General features: G+C 40.0%; 1 protein-coding gene across 3 annotated transcripts; it reads left to right on the top strand.

Annotated features, from left to right (window-relative positions):
- Positions 1-854: 854 nt before the first annotated feature.
- klhl24a (kelch-like family member 24a) lies at positions 855-18,688 on the top strand. 3 transcript variants are annotated; one of them, XM_079652445.1, is made up of 8 exons: positions 855-1,058; positions 2,544-2,659; positions 2,762-3,606; positions 5,178-5,362; positions 8,976-9,094; positions 13,111-13,299; positions 14,748-14,936; positions 15,045-18,688. In XM_079652445.1, exons 2-8 carry the CDS (start codon positions 2,585-2,587, stop codon positions 15,243-15,245), a joined length of 1,803 nt encoding a protein of 600 aa, XP_079508571.1. In that variant the 5' UTR covers positions 855-1,058; positions 2,544-2,584; the 3' UTR covers positions 15,246-18,688. The 3 variants fall into 3 exon arrangements, with proteins under 3 accessions (XP_079508571.1, XP_079508572.1, XP_079508570.1); XM_079652446.1 differs by having other exon boundaries at positions 2,527-2,659; positions 2,798-3,606; XM_079652444.1 differs by having other exon boundaries at positions 2,527-2,659.
- The last annotated feature ends 1,422 nt before the right edge of the window (positions 18,689-20,110 follow it).

Raw genomic sequence — 20,110 nt, 5'->3', positions numbered from 1 at the left:
TTAGACGTGACATCCTGCTTCTATGAAGTTTGATAATGCCTGAATGTTTCCTGTTACTTACGACACAGATAGGACCGTGCGTGTCTATAAAAACATACTGCTGTGTGTACATTTCATGGTGTACCCAAGCTATATTTTCCATAAAGAATAATAATGTTTAAAGGGTTAAATCCCCCCAGTGGGCCACATGTTTCAAAACAGTGTAAACTGGGTCGTTGATAACATCGTGCACACTTTCAGGGAACTCATTTGGGAGCTCTGAGAAATATGTTGCAACAGGGTAAGGAAGTTGGGACATCCTTTGTTCCAAACTGAGCTCCTCCTTCATCCTCACCTGAGAGAGAAAAGCAAGCATGCTGCGTTCCTGTTTTCACCGTCCTCAGGGTCACATGACAGCTATGTTTGTTGTCTGCCACAAATACATGTGTTTTTTTTTTCATTGGATATCGATATTACAACTATATGAATACATGTCCGTCAGTCTGGCATTATGTAATAATTATATAACAAAGTGTATTTAATGATGGTTGCCTTTAGAATACACTTTCAACGTAGTGTGTAAGTGTTCTTTATGCAGTCATGTTAAAAAACGCTATATAAGTCGTATTATTTTGCGTGTGTCACTTCTTGTTGTGATCTTTTCCTCCACCGAAAGCTGCGTTTGTTTGCAAACAAAGGACAGCCACGTGGAAAACGAGAGGCGTTTGGGAATTGTGTTTTTTCTATGGCCAAAAAGTAAGCGACAACTAGTATTTGAACTCAATTACCCATGATGCACCGCTAGGACCAGCTGAGTGGGTGCAGTGGGCTGGATTTTTTTTTCTGCCTGACAAGTATATATGGGTTCTGTGTTTACTGTTAGCTAGTTAGATCTTTTAGCTTTTGTCACCACCAGAACGTCACAATGTCCCGTGTACTTTGTTTGCCATAACTGATCGACAGCATATATTGTAAAAGTTAGTGATACACTGTTTCTCAAATACAGAGTTTTTATCCATACTTTTTTTGTTTTGTCCACTAACTGAAGAAGAAGCCTCATCTGGAAACATCTGCTCAAGGTAAACACTTTTCTCAAAGAAGCACGTTTTAATGAGTTAGTGAGTTCTGAATCTATAAGTATTTTTGGCTTTTCGGTTTAAGTTTTGTCCTGCTGAGTAAAGCTAGTGTTGTTGTTGTTGTCAAGGGGTAACGGTCGGCAGGAGGCAAGTGTCCTTTGTCTAACCAGACGGAACACAGTGTGTTCTTCCTCTTGGTTACCTGGACAAATATTATATATATGCCTATATAGCCTAGATTTAACTTACTTATCTATAATTACTACTTAAATTAAGGTGCATAATGAGATAATTCAACGCTTTAATATATATTTAAAACAACAGAAACATGTATAATGTATTATTATCTTTTCCCTTGTCAATTTATCTTACTTTAAATAGTTCACAGTAAATAGTTAGATTTAAAAATGTAACACTTTAAAATATGGTTATGCTATTTTTAAATGTAATATTATTTTATGTACTTTATGGGTCTTAGTCACAGATACTTTTTTATTACAGTGTTTATTTTTTTTGTTTTCTTTAACTCCATAAAAAAAGCCTTGCAAAATGTGTATTGTTCCTGAGGATAATGACAAAGATCAGTCTTTTGTATTCTTTTTTATTCTATCTTTCTGCGTCACACACATCTGGATAAACCTGTACACCGGTGTTCTTGACAGTAGGTGCTGCTGAAGGCATATAACACACGTGAATAGGTTAAGTCTTCCTAGGCTGTGCCACAGTTAAAAAATATCCTGCGATTAATGACCTCACAGAAGGAAAGGCCAGACCTGCTGCCAACTTTAACACCGGCAGAGAGTTTAATGTGTTGATGAGATATCTTCAGGAACTTGAGAATTGGCTGTCCTAAATATACACCCAGTCTTTTTTGAGTCTAACTAAAGTTAATGGAACACATTGGTTGTCTGCTAAGTATAATAATCTCTAAGGTTACAGAAAAACATGTCTTACGGTTATTAGTAGCATTGACTTTGCACTTGTTCAAACAATGATTATGTAGTAATGGCTGATAGCTTCCCTTCCCCCTCTCTCTTTCAAAACAAACCTGACGGAAATATATGAGACGCTCAACCGTCCTCTTTCCCGCCTCTGTCTCTTTGTTTTTCCGTCTCATGCAAGTTCATTGTGTGCTGCAGGGCACAACTGTTTCGCAGCATTGATGATATAATGGGACCGGCTCACGGTTTTACGGTTTCATTCCTTGAAACTACTTATTGCATTAAGCCGTTATGAAAGGCATATTAACATTACCCCATGGATTTTTTCTTTTTGGTACACGTGATTTCTGCCTCTTGCTCTCTTGTTTGTTTACCCATGGTGAATGTTCTCAATTTGTACCACAGTGATCCAATTAGGTTTTATAACTTTCTAAATGTATGAGCTATCCTCTCCTACCACATCATAGAATGCCATTATAAAAACATATACTGATATTTTATGAAAATATGTTTGTCTTTTAATAATACAGCACTCCTCCATCCTCAGATCATCCTAAAGGTAAGTGAAGGCGTTCTGAGGTGGCAGCCATGGTGCTGATTCTGGGCAGAAGGATGACCAGGGAGGACTCTGGCATCAAAGATTCACCAGCTGTCAAACGCAAGGTGCAGTTAAACACTTTATGCTTCAATTTTACCTAATTCAAAATAAAAAACGATGTCAATCTTTATACATGTATGTTGTTGTTGTTGTTGTTGTGTCTTAAGGTATTTGAGGTTGACTCCAAAACTTTTGCCAGCCAGGATGTCTTGGACTTCTGTTCTGGCTCATCCCACTCAGACGGCATCCTGCAGGTTTTCAATGAGTTTCGTGACAGCCGCCTGTTCACCGATGTTGTCATCAGCGTGCAGGGCCGGGAGTTCCCCTGCCACCGCGCCGTGCTCTCTGCCTGCTCCTCCTACTTCAGAGCCATGTTCTGCAACGACCACCGGGAAAGCCGCGAGATGCTGGTCGAGATCAACGGCATCCTGGCCGAGGCGATGGACTCTTTCCTCACCTATGTTTACACCGGCCGCGCCAAGATCACCACAGAGAATGTCCAGTTCCTCTTTGAGACTTCCAGCCTCTTCCAGATCTACACACTGCGTGACGCCTGTGCCAAGTTTCTTGAAGATCAGCTGGACCCTTGCAACTGCCTGGGCATCCAGCACTTTGCAGATGCTCATTCCCTGAAGCAGCTAGCCAGCCGCTGCCGCAGTTACGCCATGGCCAACTTCTCAGATGTGGCTCAGCATGAGGAGTTCCTCGACCTTCGCAAGGAAGAGTTAGAAGAGTACACTGCCAATGATGAGCTGTGTATCGGTAAGGAGGAGGTGGTGTTTGAGGCAGTGATGAGATGGGTGTACCATGGTGTGGAGCAGAGGAAGCCCATGCTGAAGGCCCTGCTGCACCATGTGCGGCTGCCCCTCCTGCACCCAAACTACTTTGTCCAGACAGTGGAAGGAGACCAGCTGATCCAGAACGCTCCAGAGTGCTACCAGCTTCTGCACGAGGCCAGACGCTATCATGTGCTCGGAAATGAAATGATGTCATCCAGAACTCGTCCACGCAGGTAACTAAAAGGTTGTCCGACTAGTTATGAGGAAGGTTTCTATTTTAAGCACTTAGTCGGTCATTTATCCCCCATTGTATAGCAACAGGTTACGATATGCTCATGAACTTGGTGCTCCCGGCAGTGTTGTTGTTACATCTATGTGTGTGTGAGAGAAAGAGAGAGAGAAAAACAGACACCCAGACAGACAGACAAAGTGTTTTTGTACTGAACAGACAAGTCGTCAATTGAAGGAGTCGTTCTTTTGTTGCCTTGTTTTGTAATGGAAATGATAATGAGGGAGGCAGGGCATGTTCCTACATCGACGGGTTGGCTTGAAAAAAATGAAATAATGTAATGCAAGTTATGGTAAGGAAATGTTGAGTCTTGTTTTCATACCAGCAGGGTAACTCACCTTGCTTATGTGTTCAGTTTACGCACCTGTTCTCTTATCACCTGTTTACCAAATGTTATTTAATTAACGGTGAGTTTGGAGAGTGGCCATTTGGATTAACAATATAGTAGTTAGTAGATAAAGGACTAAAGTCAACGCTGACTAAAATCATTGAATAAGATACAAAATGGACCAAATGGTACCCTGCAGTAAAACAAACAACAGTACAGCTGCCTTTGTGTGTTAGACAACTCACCACAGTGCCAGCTGTCAGTTATTCAGGCAGTGAGACGTGTATTTCAGGTGTATTGTGTCAGTATCCAGGCAGATCTGTTCAAATCAGCCAGCCAATCAGCCCTCGCATTGGAAGCTTTGTTTGCCCTGAGGGCCAAATCTGCTCCTGCTCAAAACAGATGCCTGGTTCTCCCCTTTTTGTGTTTATCGGCGCCTTTTTATTCTCTTGGCAAGCCTCTAGGATGTAATTAATCACATGAGCACGCATTGCATACATGTACTTATCACACATAAAACAAAATGCTCGGCGACTGCCTCATAGAACACATGCACGTGAAACAAACAGCTCTCATCTCCCACCACGCCTGGCCTATATCCCATGTGGGGTAAAGTATAAAAGTAAAATATACTTTTGTTTCACATTTGTACTTACAGTGGTTTCTAGAAAGTACTGGGATTCTTTATACAGTATCCGAAAAACAAAAGAAGCTGCAGTTAATTAGCTCCCCCTGGGAAATGCCGTCATATCCATGGCATGTGTTAAACTGCCAGAGAGGAAAGCTTTGTGATTTTGGAAATTCAGCTCAAGCCTAGCCCTCAGTGTGTTTTTGTTATATTGATTGATACTTTCATTGTTAATTGAACTTTGCCTTTAAGATAAGCGTAGCTGTTTCTTTGGAAGCCACGACTCTGTTCCTGCTCTGGTACAAATTTCAGCTTTGTGTAATTTGAAATTGCTCTTAGTGGTGACATGTTTATTTGTCTTCATGATCTTTGTATAGGCCTCAAGATAAACAGTGGTTTAATTAGATATGATGATATATATTCTTTAATCTGTACACTCGTGTAATGAACTTTTAATTTAACATGCTTGTCTTGCCTTTTTATAATAACTGTGTTGTTTTTCCCTTCCATCTCCACATTGTTCATGTTTTTCTCTCTGCCTCTCCTTGTCTGCTTACAGGTCGACTGGCTTTTCTGAGGTGATCGTGGTGGTGGGTGGTTGTGAGAGAGTGGGGGGCTTCAACCTGCCCTACACTGAATGCTATGAGCCAGTCACAGGAGAGTGGAGATCACTGGCCAAACTACCTGAGTTTACCAAGTCAGAGTATGCTGTCTGCGCCCTTCGCAACGACATCCTGGTGTCAGGTAAGAACCCACTGTTTTCTTTTTAATAACCATTCTATGGCATTCTCCTATCTGGGCATAAAATGAACACTGAGATACACATATACTGTATAACTATTAACTGTGGCAGTTGTCAAGTTACACGTTTGATCTGTTTTTTCTTAGCATGTTGTCTTTTATTTTAAACTTTTTTAGAAATAATCATAACTCATAGTTTGTTTGTATTTGACAACAAATATTTTTGGCGATTTAAAAATCAGAATTGGTAGTTAATTTAAATCTTACCTTGGTTCAAATATTGTTACCCCAATTTCTTTATATTGTTACGGTGTTGGTTGTTATAAAACCCAGTAATAGTAAAATTGTGCAATTCCTAAATAGAACATTTCACAAGCGCACTCTTAAGGCAGAAGGTCGGTGTCTTTCTTGGCTTGGCTTGCCATCTGATTCCCGAGTGGAGTAGCAGGAAAGGGCCGGGGTGGCTGTTTGCCCTGTGTTCTTTTTACAGTGACAGCATGTTTGAGTTGAAGGAAAATATGAGAGCAACCTCTGGATGCAAACTCCAGGCTCAGTGCTGTGAGAGGCTTTATTTGGCCAACTCAGTATATTCCTTCTGGCCAATCATCAGGGTCACCACCTTTTTCATCCGTTCAGCAGCTTTATGCAAACTTTATGCAACAACTTTACACTCCCTTTTGTTTTCAACTCCTGCAATAAGTTGTGCTGTTATTAGCCTGGAAAAAACCCTGAATCGGACTTATTGTACCGTCATTGCTCCCTGGCAAGGCTGCTGCATTTCTGGAGCTTAGCACGCGCCAAGTGTGGCGTAAGCCTCGTTTGTTAAAAGATGCCTAGATTAAACAAGACATTGGAATTACGTCTTTCGCCTGATGATGTCAGGGTGAAGGGAGTTCCTGAAGCCAAACATTGAGGTTGTGTATACAAGATGCATGTTGGATAGAGGCCAAGGAGGCTTTGTTTTCTTTTTTACTTCATTTTTGTGTGTGCAATAGTTACCGAGAATATGCATTGACAGTGACTGCTCATGCTCAGACATGTTTTGAATGAGCTACAAAACATTACTGGGGAAGAACGGAGGTTAAAAGATAAAGAGGGGAGATAAAAATTAAAGGGATGAAAAGAGAAAAAAAAGTTCTCTCCTTACGCCAATAGTGTGCAAGTGTTTCTTTTTTATGCTCTTAGTGTGCCAAGTTCTCGTGTGCTCAATCTGCCCTCAAGCGCTGCTTGGAATAGTCAACATACCCTTCCCCCTTGTCTCCGTGTCTCGTACACATCCGTACTGTACACACCACTGCTTGATAGCATATTAGGATCTCCATTGACCCGCTTCCTTCCTTTTATAACACATCTGCCCTGACACATTTAATCCCCTTTTCTCAATTTTATTTTTATCTTGCACTCTCTCATTCACATTCCCACACACACATGGATGCTGTCTGTCTATCTGTCTGTCTGTCTGTCTATCTGTCTGTCTGTCCGTCTGTCTGTCTGTCTGTCTGTCTGTCTGTCTGTCTGCCCCTCTCCTCATACTGGGAAATGGTGCAAATGCCTTGGAGAGCCTCCAGTCTCCAACACAGCTGCAGTTAGCTGTGGTCTTAAAGAGGATGTGGCTCAATTGAGCACAGTCAGCATGATTTCAATTATAATCTGATCTCACACAATAAATCAAGCTTGGTTAAAACCCCAGATTCATTTAATTAAATAAACGTTAACCATGACATTAAACTTAATTATTTAATCTTATTTGATAACCACTAATAAATAAAGCGTTTTGTAAAAAGACAAGTAATAATGTACCATGGCCAAGTACATTTCTGACCCCCTTACCCAACAAGGCAATGAAAAAAAACATTCATGTTGAACCCTGAAATAAAATAAATGTTTCTGTTTGCTACACATTGAATGTACCGCATATTTTCTTATCAGCTAATCAGCAGCAAAACACATGCGCTTGCCTCACACATTACAGAGCGGTCCATGTCACAGGTAGCCTGACAACAGGAATGTGACAACATACTGAGCTGTAAGAATAAATCTTTGTTGGACCTCCCAATAACAATGCTTCTTGTTTTCTAAGAACAGTGATTACGGAAGGACATATTTGTTGAGAAAGGACTGCCTACAGTACTACTTATTTTAAGGATCTTTCCTTTTGTGCAAGGCTCTGTTTGAAGTTGTTCGTCCTTTGTCAATGAGTTTTATGTATGCAAATATTTGAAAACAGAAGCCTCGGGGCAGCAGACTGTCTGTCTCTTGGACTATCCAGAAGATTATCAAGCAGACACTAACTTCCTTCCCATGGCTCCTTCTGTCTGTCTGCTACTGTGTAATTTGAATGGAGGCAACATTAACACAGGCCTACCACCTGTCCTCTCTGTCACTCAACTACAGAAAGAAAAAAACTGCTTTATTGCACGTGAATACTAAAGAGGCCAAGGAGCCTTTTGTTTAAACCTGCAGGCTTTCTTTATGCCTTTATCTTTGCCCCATATAACCACCCACCAGTGTCAGGACAACAAAAACACCCAATGGCAAGATGCAAACACAACAACAACAACAACAACAATGTGATGATGAATGGTTTTGCATTGTCCAGGACATATCATGTCTAAATTGATGTTGTTCAATAGGAAACGTTTCTTCTCTAAAGGGCAGCTTAAGGTTTTGACCTTAGGGGTGTTCTTATTAATTTTGATCATCTGTATTCCATTGACTGATACCACCACCATGTGATCAATTTAAGTCCCAGTGTGAAATAACACAGATTGTCACTGACTTCTTTGTTTATGTGCTTTAGTCTTGTTGGTTTCCATTCTACATCCTGCTCCAAGATTGTTTTCTTTCGAACTCAATGTTTCATAAAAACCATCAGATAACTGCTAACAGATCTAAAAATAGTGCATTCGTCTCAATCGTTCACTTACTCTTTAACTGGCTTTTAAATAATGTCACATTTTCCTTTTTAACCTACATTTAAGGAAGTTTCCTTAGGTCTGATTTACCTACATTTCATCATGTCTTTGTCTGTCATGGTTAAAGGTTAGCCTTTGTTGCCCTGTTTGGATTTCCCTTTGGTCTGTGAAGAGAGAGGGGTACATGTCAGGGCTAGTGACTGGGTCACACTGTAAGCTATTTGAGTGCCTGTTAATATTACCTCTTCATCTTCTTAAGGTGCATGTTTACCCAGAGAAAACAGGGGATAGGCAGTCAGACTGCAGTTGTAGAAATGCTGTGGCTCTATTTGGTGCAAAAGGACCATTGTGTGTTTGCTATAGAAATGATAAACAAACAGAAAGTCCACACCTCTGCATTCATTAGGAAACACAGACTAATGTTTAAGTGTGTGTCTATGCATATCTTAAATGTGCCATTCTTGGTTTGTACTCTCAAGACCAAAATTCAGATACACCATGTCCAGTTAGGAGATAAGTATAACTAAACACACAACGCTGGCTGTTAACCAAGAACAGTCCTGGTTTATTTTTTAAAACGTTTTATTATATTAGATCAACTGGATCACAAAGGACAACAACAACAATCAGAGCTGTCTGGTGCTAAATGTTTTGTCCTGACTATTCACTGTCTTGCATTGGTGGTCCCTTGGTGCTTTCAGGCGGTCGTATCAACAGCAGGGACGTGTGGATGTATAACTCCCAGCTCAACCTGTGGATCAGAGTGGCTTCTCTTAACAAAGGCCGCTGGAGACACAAGATGGGCGTCCTACTGGGCAAGGTAAGCAGGGAGCCTAAATCTGGATCTATGCATCTCTATCCGGATGCATGGATACCTTAGCGTAGATGCCTGTGATGTAGGAAGTAATTCATAGTTCAGATTTCACTCCTTAGCACCTTCACCAAACTACATAACTCTGTAGTAAGTTATCTTTCTTGTATACCCAAAAGTAATCCTGCCTCTCATTTCCTTCATGATATATAGCGACTATGGATAATCTCTGATTTATAGAAATTCTGAGCCATCAAAACTAGCCAGTCACAATTTAGGCAGCCTTCACTCACTTGAGGTTGTGATATTTTAGTAAACTGAGTGTACATGTGAACTCAGCACTAATCCGCGAAAACTGTTTCTACTCATCTGCTGTTACTTTTTAAAGTCTCTAGTACAAAGCCAAGAGGACGTTCTTGTTTGAGGGCAATGGAAGTTTAGTGGACGTGTGCCAGCACCTCAAACTTCCAAGTTAAGATCTATCTCAGTCTACTCATATCATAATCAATGTAGCCCTGCCATACTGTAAGCCTCGAGTGGCTATAGATAGCTGTAAGAAACCCTGATAACCCTGTAAACACACACTGGATTTGAATACACTTACTGTGTAAATATGTACAGTGCAAGGCTCTTCCTTTTCCTACAGCATGCTGCATTCTATTTACAAGAAAGGAAACTCTATTATTAGTTTAAATGACTGTTTATTTTTAACCTCATGTTGTGTTTGCAAATGCTCTTAAACGAGTAGTATAGTCTGTTTTTATTGCATGGCATTCACTTCTGTCTTTAAAACGCGGTTGTCTGGACTATCTTTGTGTAAAACAAATGTTGACCACTTGAAAAACAATGGTGTGGGTACCTCACGCAAGATTTTGAACTGTAATTATCTTTTATTGTGGTTGCGTAAAGAAGAACGGCCGTTAATTTATTGTTTAATGCAGGCAAAGAATATCTATTGTTTTTTTTAAAGCAAGCATAACCAGATGACTCACGCTCACACACACAAACTCATGCGTGTGCTTCAGCTATCATCACGTGTACACACACTTGTAAAAACAAACACAGAACACGGGCACAAGTACAATTTTTCTTGGAAACCTTCGGGCTCTAACAGAACTTTATTTACTTTGTCAGAAAGAGCCTCATCTTTAGGGAGTTCTGCAAATATATTTGAATAAAGATTGAAAGCTCTGCTTGTGGCAAATCTGGATTGGATTATTCCAAACAATGCTTAGTTGCCTTGCCCCGGTAAGAACAAACACATGTGCGTGCATGAGCAAACTACACAAAGGTCCTCCACGACAATGAGGTCATCATCTGGAGGGTCACACTGTGCCTGTGAAAGTCAGTGATTAACTCTGAAGTGAGTCATGTATCAAGTTAGAATCAAAACAAGATAGACCAAAATGAACTGCATCTTTGTCAAAATGACCAGGCGTCACTAACAACATAACAGAGGCAGTGATACATGTGTAGTGCTGCATAAACACATCTGTATCCCTTCCTTAACAACACATTCTTCTTATATTCTTTTCTGCGACCACTCTCTGTATTTGTCCCACACGTGGATCTGTCTTCTCCTTTTTCCTCTTCTCCTATTGTCTTCTTTCTGTCCGTCACAGAGGTATTTTCCGTTCTATTCAACCTAATTCTATGCTATTGTCTCACCTCATGACCTTCTTTGTTTCATTATTCCTCTGAAATCCATTTAATTTCTTCATATCTTTTTTCCAGTTTGATCTGGAACGCTTTTGGTTATGTTTCCAGGTTATCTCAAAATCATAGGGTATCTTTTTTCACACCATTCTTCCTCCTCCTCCTCCTCCTCCTCCTCCTTCTCCTCCTCCTAACCCAGTCATTTCCTCATTCTGTCTGTCATTTCCTCTTTTGATGTGCAGCACTTACTGTATGCTTCAGTTGGAATGGAGAAGCAAGGCTGAGTGTTGTCAACAAGCCTGTATAAAGTCCATGTATGCTTGTTCAAGCTTTCGTGCAAAGAACCTCAGTAATGGCTTCCACTATCTCATTATTCAAACAATTTGCATACTCAGTAGACAAATCGTATATTTCAGGTTTTTCATGCTCAAACATGCCAAGATATACCTTGTGACTACCTTAAAGTTCAACCTAAAGCTGGTTCTTGTAGAGATAGCAGGACAAGATAACACATATTGTCTTGTTGGACTGGTCCCGTTTCCATGGAGTAGAAGCAAATATAGGTCACCGCTTGTTTGCCTCTCCCTGTTATGGCTGCACTTGGTGACGGCTGTTCTCATCTATCATGATTTCTCTCTCCCTCTCTTTCCTTCTCTTTATCTCTGTCTCGTTGTCACATCTCTATCTTTTCCCCCTATACTCTGAAGTTGTTTGCCCCCCGGAGTCCTGAGTGTTTCTATCGTGGTCACTACATCTCACCTCTCTGCATGTTAATCATTCAGCCTCTGACAGTGTTTGAGCGGGGTCATAAAATGAACGTGCTTACTCTGTGGTTGGCAAGTGTGTCCTCAGAAAGCCATGAATCACGTTTGGCTTTGTGTTCATGTGATAACCACATACCTAGAGTATATGCTGCCATTAGGAGCTAATGTGGAATGTGCCTATATAAATGCACTTGCACTTCTATATATTGTATTGAAACCATGCTGGATGTCTTATCATGTGACTTCAGGGGTGGGCCGAACTTCAACTTGATGGTGCTTTTAAGGGTCTGGTTAACGAAAGGATGAGTGAAATGTGTTTTTCTCTTGAATAAGATTCCTCATTACTCTGAGTAATCCTCAGCCCTCATTGACGACAATGTATATAAACTTTTTTTTATTTTTATTTTAATCAACGGCAAGGTCTGGGGATTATCCCCAAAAATGTTTTTGGAGAGCTGCTTTCTGGAAATGTATCTTCCAGGCCACACAATCCCCTTATCTTTCTTTGGTTTTACTTTATTATCTTTCATTTGTAGCAACAAACAATCTGCTAAAATCAACCCATTTCAATTTGTCCAGTGAATGTCGAAACACAGAAACGTTCAAGAAGGTGTTTTAATCTGTATCAACTGACAGTTTAAAAAGGGGGTAGTTCGATGAGTTAGCCCAGGTGTCGAATGCAAATATGCCATGTCCCTCATCCACTTCCGTCTTTTTGTTCCTTATTTTTTCCTCCATCTCTCTTTGTGTCTTTGTTCCTCTCTTCTCTCTCCGCCTCTCTCCTTCTCACCTCTGTGCTTGTTTAAGCTTCAGATTTTGTGGAGACAGGAACAGCCTGAAGGGTTTCTGTTGTGTAACACGTTTCTGTTGATGAGCATTAGCATTGGAAACATGATCTCCTTCCAGCCATTGAGGAAGTAGAAGTTTTACATCAATCTTTTCCTTCCAGTTTTGTTCCTCCATCCTTCATGCCTCATGTTCACATGTTGCCATTCATTGCGCTCCAGGGGATAGTATGTTTTACCACAAGGCATTTGTTATACTGTATATGAGTGCATATCTTGCGTCAACACAATTCTCCAGATTGTGATGCTTTAACTTCCAGTAAGATGTGTGTTTTTGTTTCGAGGCTCAGATCTCATCATCCAGTAAATGAAATTGGACCACATTTAATCAACCAATTTAGAACATTTAGTTTATAGACTGACTTAACAACGGGTTATTATTTTGATCTGTAAATTATAATGGGAATTAACAGAATATGTTGAGGCCAGTTCATGGTTAGCGAATGCACTCTTTCCTGCAGTGTTAACAGTTATAAGAGCAAATAAGACAATGGTGCTTTCTCACAAGCAGTACGTTGTCTTCCATCTACACTGGATAGACTGGTTCTCTATGTGCTGACGTAGAAGCTACTGTTGATACTGTTGAACTAGTAAGCTATAATATAAGCTCTCTTATACTGAAAGTGACGTGTTTATGTGGTGTATGTTCAAAAGTATATATCACACCTAAACACAACTCGTAACTTTTAATAATCATGCTCTGTGTGGTTTCCAGGCATTCATTTCCACTCCGCTAATCTGAATGTGTGTCTGCCCTCAGGTATATGCTGTTGGTGGCTACGATGGGCAGAGCCGCCTGAGCAGTGTGGAGTGCTATGACTCCTTCTCTAACCGCTGGACTGAAGTGGCTCCCATGAAAGAGGCGGTCAGCTCTCCGGCCGTGGCCAGCTGTGCCGGCAAGCTGTTTGTCATAGGAGGAGGACCTGACGACGAGACCTGTTCAGACAAGGTGCGAAACAGATGTGTTCTTCCCCAACTACACACTTAGGCACACACTGACGACAAGTGAGGTGTTACTTAACTTAGTTACTAGTTTTCAGTTATTATCAAATCAAGTTTTATTTATATAACACATATTTAAAATGATTTTTGGTCGAGCCAAAAGCAATACAAACACTTTACTACAATAGCAAACAGAAGAAAGCAAATTACAACAGCAAAAGTAAAAATCACACACAGGGAAATGTCAGGAGTCGTGCTCCGCTCTGACTAGAAGGCTAGAGAGAAGAAGTTAGTTTTTAGTGTTGATTTAAAAACCCCTAGTGTCTGGGCCGACCTCACATGGAGGGGCAGAGTGTTCCAGAGCCTAGGGCCAGCTGCTGCGAAGGCTCGGTGCCCTCGGGTTTTGAGCCTGGTCTTGGGCACTATCAGCAGCAGCTGGTCAGCAGACCTTAATGCTCTGGCTGGGGTGTAGCGATGGAGGAGTTCTGCTATATAGGCCGGAGCCAGCCCATTTAGGGCTTTGAAAACAAATAAAAGGAGTTTAAAATAAATTCTGAACCGAATTGGAAGCCAGTGCAGTGAGGCCAGAATTGGGGTGATGTGGTAACGCTTTGTATGGCCAGTGAGAAGACGTGCAGCTGCGTTCTGCACTAGCTGCAGGCTTCTAATTGACCTTGGAGGTGCAGGTTATGTGGACTTTTCAGTGAGTAGTCTGAACAAGAATGACATGTTGGTCAAGAGAGGTATATACTAAACTGGGCAGTGCTACAGATGGACCAAAACAATATAAGCAGGGGTGCACACAACTTTCTCAGTGAGGTACTCAGATGAGTACCTGGAGTCAGTGTTTGGTACTCCAACTTCTGGCTCCCCTCAAAGTTCCCATGAAGCTGAAAATACTTTCATTATGTTTTGATTGACAGCATGATGCTTGTAGTAAACAGGAAGAATGTTGAATTTGCTTCTATTTTGGTTAAGGTTCCTTTATCATTTATGTATTCCTTGGAATAGCTGTTCTACTTGTTCTTGTACTTTCACGCCAGAGAACACGCATCTACAGGCTGAAAAGAGTTGATCTAACATGGCTGACTATTTGAACCTGGCTCCACGTGGACTAGAGTTCATGCTGACTCAAAAATCCCTAAAGCGATTTATCTCTGGAGTCTCCTAACAGCGTCATACCCATCGATCCAGTACTTTGTCTGTTGAAGTGTGTTGTTTGCTGCAGTCCGACACAAAGCTGTTTGGAAGTGGGCTATTTTCAAGTGATGTGGGTGAGAGAATGCTTGGATTGTATGCAAACCACACAGAGCCAAACTTATGTCAGCCCACAGAACAAACTAAAGAGAGTAAAACCACAGAAAGAGCTACACATATTTCAGTTATTTCTATGCATCCCTTTCTTCTACCAGAATAAAACCCACCTAACTGCATGTCACTAACTGTATGTCACAGGTTCAGTGCTATGATCCAGAGGCAGACTCTTGGTTACTGAGGGCCAACATCCCCATCGCTAAGCGTTGTATCACAGCAGTGTCCCTCAACAACATGATCTATGTGTGCGGGGGTCTCACCAAGTCCATCTTCTGCTACGACCCCATAGAGGACTACTGGATCCATGTGGTTCACACCTTCAGCAAACAGGTAACAGATTCAATGCAGATACTAAGAACTCCAGGAACACATGGTTTTAACTCACCTCAAAGTATTCTAGAGCTGCAACCTTACATGTCTACCTCTCTTTTGCTTCAGGAGAGCTGTGGCATGTCAGTGTGCAACGGCAAGATCTTCATCCTTGGTGGGAGAGGGGAAAATGGCCTGGCAAGCGACACCATCCTGTGTTACGACCCGTCATCGGGCATCATCACAGGAGTGGCCGCCATGCCACGGCCGATCTCCTACCATGGCTGTGTCACCATCCACCGCTACAATGACAAGTGCCGGAGGCCCTGACCATGAACAGGCACACAGAAACACACACTAAAGAACTTAAACCCTTCAAGTTCACTCTATGCACAACACACACACACACACACACACACACACACACAAACACACGATAACATACTTGTTTATAACAGGCCCACTTTGTCCATTTTACAGCTACCATACATTTATTTTCCCACAGCATCGTGTAGCAATACTTCTGGTTACTCATGGTGGTGCTGTGAATCTTTTGCAGTTGTGTATCAAAGTTAAATCCAATCTGTAGAAATTAACATGGGTTGATGATGAGTTGTATATAACCTGAGCTAAAGTGGAGTCAGATCAACATGGCAGGTGTGCCTTGCATTAACAGTAACTGCACATTGTTGGGAATTAACAGATCATAAATGATAGAAGTAAAGGGATTTGATTATCATACATTTTAAATAAATAGAAATGCAAAAAAACATTTCATTGAAAATGTTGTGAGTACATTTTAATTTGAGACTAATTTCTAATCCTAGGAATTGTGTTGCTGTGGTAAAACAATTCTAAACTCACTTATTTAAGAAATAAAGTAAAGTCACTTATTTGCTTCCATAATTGCATTCTTGGTGGATTCAACTAATGGGCGACAATGAATTATAACATTATTCAGTCAATTAATAATAATGTATTTAATTACAATAGTGGTTACAAGTATGTTAACAGTTTGAAACTGATCTACCCCACCCTGTGCTTTTATTACTGTGCAAAGTAACCTCATCCTGAGATTTCTGATCAGCTGAATTGAACTCAGGTTGTGCTGATGAACAAAAACCCTAAGGCAAAAAAAAAAGAAAATTGCCCTGACAACAATGAGCCAAGAATTATCTACCTGCAGCAGAAGACATATTTGTTGACTGACAAGTCAAAGATCAAAAGCTTTATTTGTCATATGCACAATAGCTGCAGCATATTTTTGTCAAAGAAAATCTTAAGTCTCAAGCTCCCCCAATAGTGCAACATTCAATATTCTTAAAGTTCCCATGTCATGGCCATTTCTACTGATCATATTTCCATTGTTGAGGTCTACTAGAATAGATTTAAATTGTGCAATTTTCCAAAATCACATATTGTTTCTCATACAGCATCTCTGTATAGTATGTGTGTTCACCAGGTATTCACTCGCTGTCCTAAACGGCTTGTTGGAGCTCCTGCCCCCCCCTGTGTAGAGCATTTCTCCGCGATCCCAACTCGTCTATTACCAGCGCTCAGGGAGCTATATGCAAGTCAATGGGGACTCCCTGTTAGTTAGCCAAGGGATCCTGGTTTCTGAGGTGCTCCGCAGATTGGTCCATTTGGGCCAAAAAAGCATGACATGGGCCCTTTAACTAAGTTGGCCAGGTCAGATCTACTGTATAACCATGTACCCAATGCACTCCATGCAATCCTTCAGAACAGTACAGCATGGTACTAGTAAAGAACATTAAAAAGTACTCAATTTTTTTTTAACTCCTTTCTTGATACTTAAAATGACCTTGATAAAAAATGTGGTAAACAGTCAGTCAGCTGCTTTTCCACGGTATCAGTGGTCATAGGGTAAAGAGAAGAGATAAAATGTGGACACTATACAAAAATATTGGAACACAGCCACTGTTGTCTCTGCCCTCTTGTTTCCTTGTTCACTTCCCGTGTGCATTTCCCTTCTCCTCCAGCTGTGTCATCCCCCCAAACTTCGCTATCTCCTTTTTTGTTTTTGCTCTATTTGAATTATTATTACATTCATTACAGACTGTTTTATTTTTTAAATTATCTTAAGTTATACTTGTTTGTCTTTTTTACAATTGGATTTTTACTGTATTATGAGTAGCTTTAGTGTGTGTTTTTCATATCAATGTTTGTTCATTGATGTACTTGGTGTATGGGTGTTTTTTTAGATGTGAGAAGCCTTTGTAGATCAAACTCAAAGACTGCTCTGAATAAGTGGTGTGCATGCTGGGTATGTGTGTGTGTATGTGACTTTTACGACTGAGCCTAAATGTGTAGGAGCCAAAAAGTATATCAATGACTGTTAGTGTAAGCATCACATGACTGTTCTTCTGTTCACAGAAGTTGTAACACTGATGGTCACACCTCTCACCTCTGCACTTACATGTAAAGATGTAATTTGGGGTATCTGTAGGTATGTCAAAGTGTGTATGTGTGTATTTGTGTTTAATGGTAAGCTTAGGTGGTGTGTGTAGCAGTGCTGCACCCCACACAGGGAGGGGGTTAACAGTTTTGAATGGGACATGTTTTGAATGATGTGGCTCATGGTGAGTAAAAGTCACCTTTTACTATAGTAGGTGTTAATAGACAAGAGTATGTTTTCTTTGTGTATTTAAATGTGCTTATTTTTTGGTTGCATATTACGTTTTCTCGTAACTGAGGGCCCCAACAGAGCACTTAAATGTAGAACCTTAAGCCAATGATTTCCTTTTTGTTTTACTGTATCAGTAAATGTTCTTTGCCTTCATGTGACGTATGTGTGAGACCAGAAGGGAACCTTTAAGCTCCTCTTGTTAGCCACTACCTGCTAAATCTCTGATGAAAAGACACAATAACTGCTACAATAGAACAATGTCAAGAGTCAAGAAGAGATCTTTGGCTTTACATTGGAGGTTAAAAGGTTGGTTGTTTTGGTTGTGTTCTTCCAACTGTCACAATTGCAAAAGCCATCCTCCAGGCGTTATCTCTAATGAGCGCAACAGAAATATAGGTTTATATAGGTCCTTAACATACGTAACTCAACTGTACTGAAGGGTGACTCGGGAGACAGGGGGTAAGAATGTGGTAGTGCAAAAGAATCAGAAGGAGTTAGACAAATGTTGAGTGAGAGAAAGAATTTGAGTGTGTGTGCGTCACACATAACAACACTATATGTTGATTTATTGATTTTCATTATTTTCTATGTAGAGGCCTCTAAACATTGTTTACTTTGATAAGATTGTTCATTGTTCTTATCAATTGATCTGTGTTTCTTTCATTTTGATTGTTGTGGAGAACAGAAATATTTTGATTCCCTTATGCAAAAATGGCATGCCAACTCAAACCCCCAAAAGCGGACTGTTAAAGTGGAGTGATGTATTCTAATATGAATGTAGTTATAAACCGAAGTGGATTAGATTCAAGCACAAAGGTTACTTTGTTGTAAAATCGAAATGGATAAACAATGTTTGCATGCAAGATGGGGGGGTGTTGAGTTTGTTGAATAATGCCCGATGTGCCTTAATTAAAAAGAATGAAGAGTGGGGTATTTAATGGTATCATTTTGATATAAATTGTCCTTATTGATATATGATGTGATATTTTAACACCACTTACTCCTCAGACGCTCTTTGTTCAACTACGAGAAAGTTTTGGATTTTTGTAAACTGCATAACGTTGAAATGTAATGGTTGACTTGTGTAAGAGAAACATCAATAAAGTGTTTTCTTTCCGTATCGCTACTTGTGTCCTGACCTGTTTTGTTCTGTATTTGAATGCGTTGTCAAATGATAATGGTAATGTAGATTATCTTCATGACAGCTTTCAATATTAAGCTAAGAGGGATGTCCTGATAATAGATTTTCTGTGAAAGAAATCAGAAGATTGAGATGTAATGAAAGAAGTTGACACAACCATTTAATGAACATTTTCATTTGAATTAGTATCAGCATATTGAACTTCACACCATAAACACGAGGGAGATAGAAATGAAGCAATTGTACTAAAGGTTTGAACCCACTGCACCACTTACTACACCACAGATTTCAATAGAGACGTCAAATATTTTTTACCACCAACAAGAAATACAAAACTTACAATACAATACTGTCTTATCAAACTTTATCAATCTGCTTCATATGGCTAATGCATCCTGTTTCATCAAGGGATGAATCAATCATGTTGGTGATCTGTTTATGAGCCATTGTGTTGAACAAGAAAACAGCACATAAAACCACACATATTGTTTCAAGGATTGAGCAACTTGTGTTACATAAAGGCCTTTGTGTTTGGTCTTATGTGTTGATTTATGTTCTCCTTATTATGGTTTGGTTCAATGAAAACCACAAAAATTCTTCTCACAGATTCTTATGTCTCTCAAATCACACTAAACAATATGGAAAGTATTTAGCGTTCATCAGTAGACTACTAACACACACTCACAGACAGGAAAACACTCTATTTCTTACTTGTGTCAGTTCATTAATCTATTAAATTCACATGCTAATTGCAGCATGCTACCCCCTTACATCCATACTCATCTTTAATATCTACACTGCTGAAAGAGAGGTTTATTTTTTACAAATTACAACAACAACAAAAATGTGCTCATTGCTTTACATACATGCTTTTTGAAATGCGTAAGAATGATGAATATTAATTGTTTTTTACCATCTAATACTCATGTATTGTGTGGCTCAAATGAAACTCATAGCTGTATGGATAACAGGTTCACTTGTGGACTTGATTAAAGGAATGATAGTGAGGCCTAATGCAATGATACTAGGGACAAAATGTACCTTATCATCATGTCCCTAGTATCATTGCTTTAGGTATGCCTTAAATGTACTCATCAGAAACTTGTTTCAGTTCATGCCAGGTTTTTTTCATCGCATGTTGTTTAACATTACAGTCACACTTAAACATGTAAAGGCCTATATTTAGTAAGAATTTGCAGTCTTAATATACAGGGTCAATAGTCAATATCTATACTCTCCTGGCTTAAAAGCAAGTATATGTTTGTAGACATATTTCGGCCATAGTCAGATTCCTTTTTGTATTTTCCATTGAATCAATCATGAAATAAAAAAAATTACCATAGAGAAGTTAAATAATTATAGAGTTTATTGTGTATTGTTACATCTTGTAAATCATGCAATCATCAG

Source organism: Notothenia rossii (assembly GCF_949606895.1).
Source record: "Notothenia rossii genome assembly, chromosome: 9".
In the NCBI taxonomy this organism is placed as follows: Eukaryota; Metazoa; Chordata; class Actinopteri; order Perciformes; family Nototheniidae; genus Notothenia; species Notothenia rossii.
Note: the sequence above shows the minus strand (reverse complement) of the source record. Positions and strands in the feature narration are given on the sequence as shown.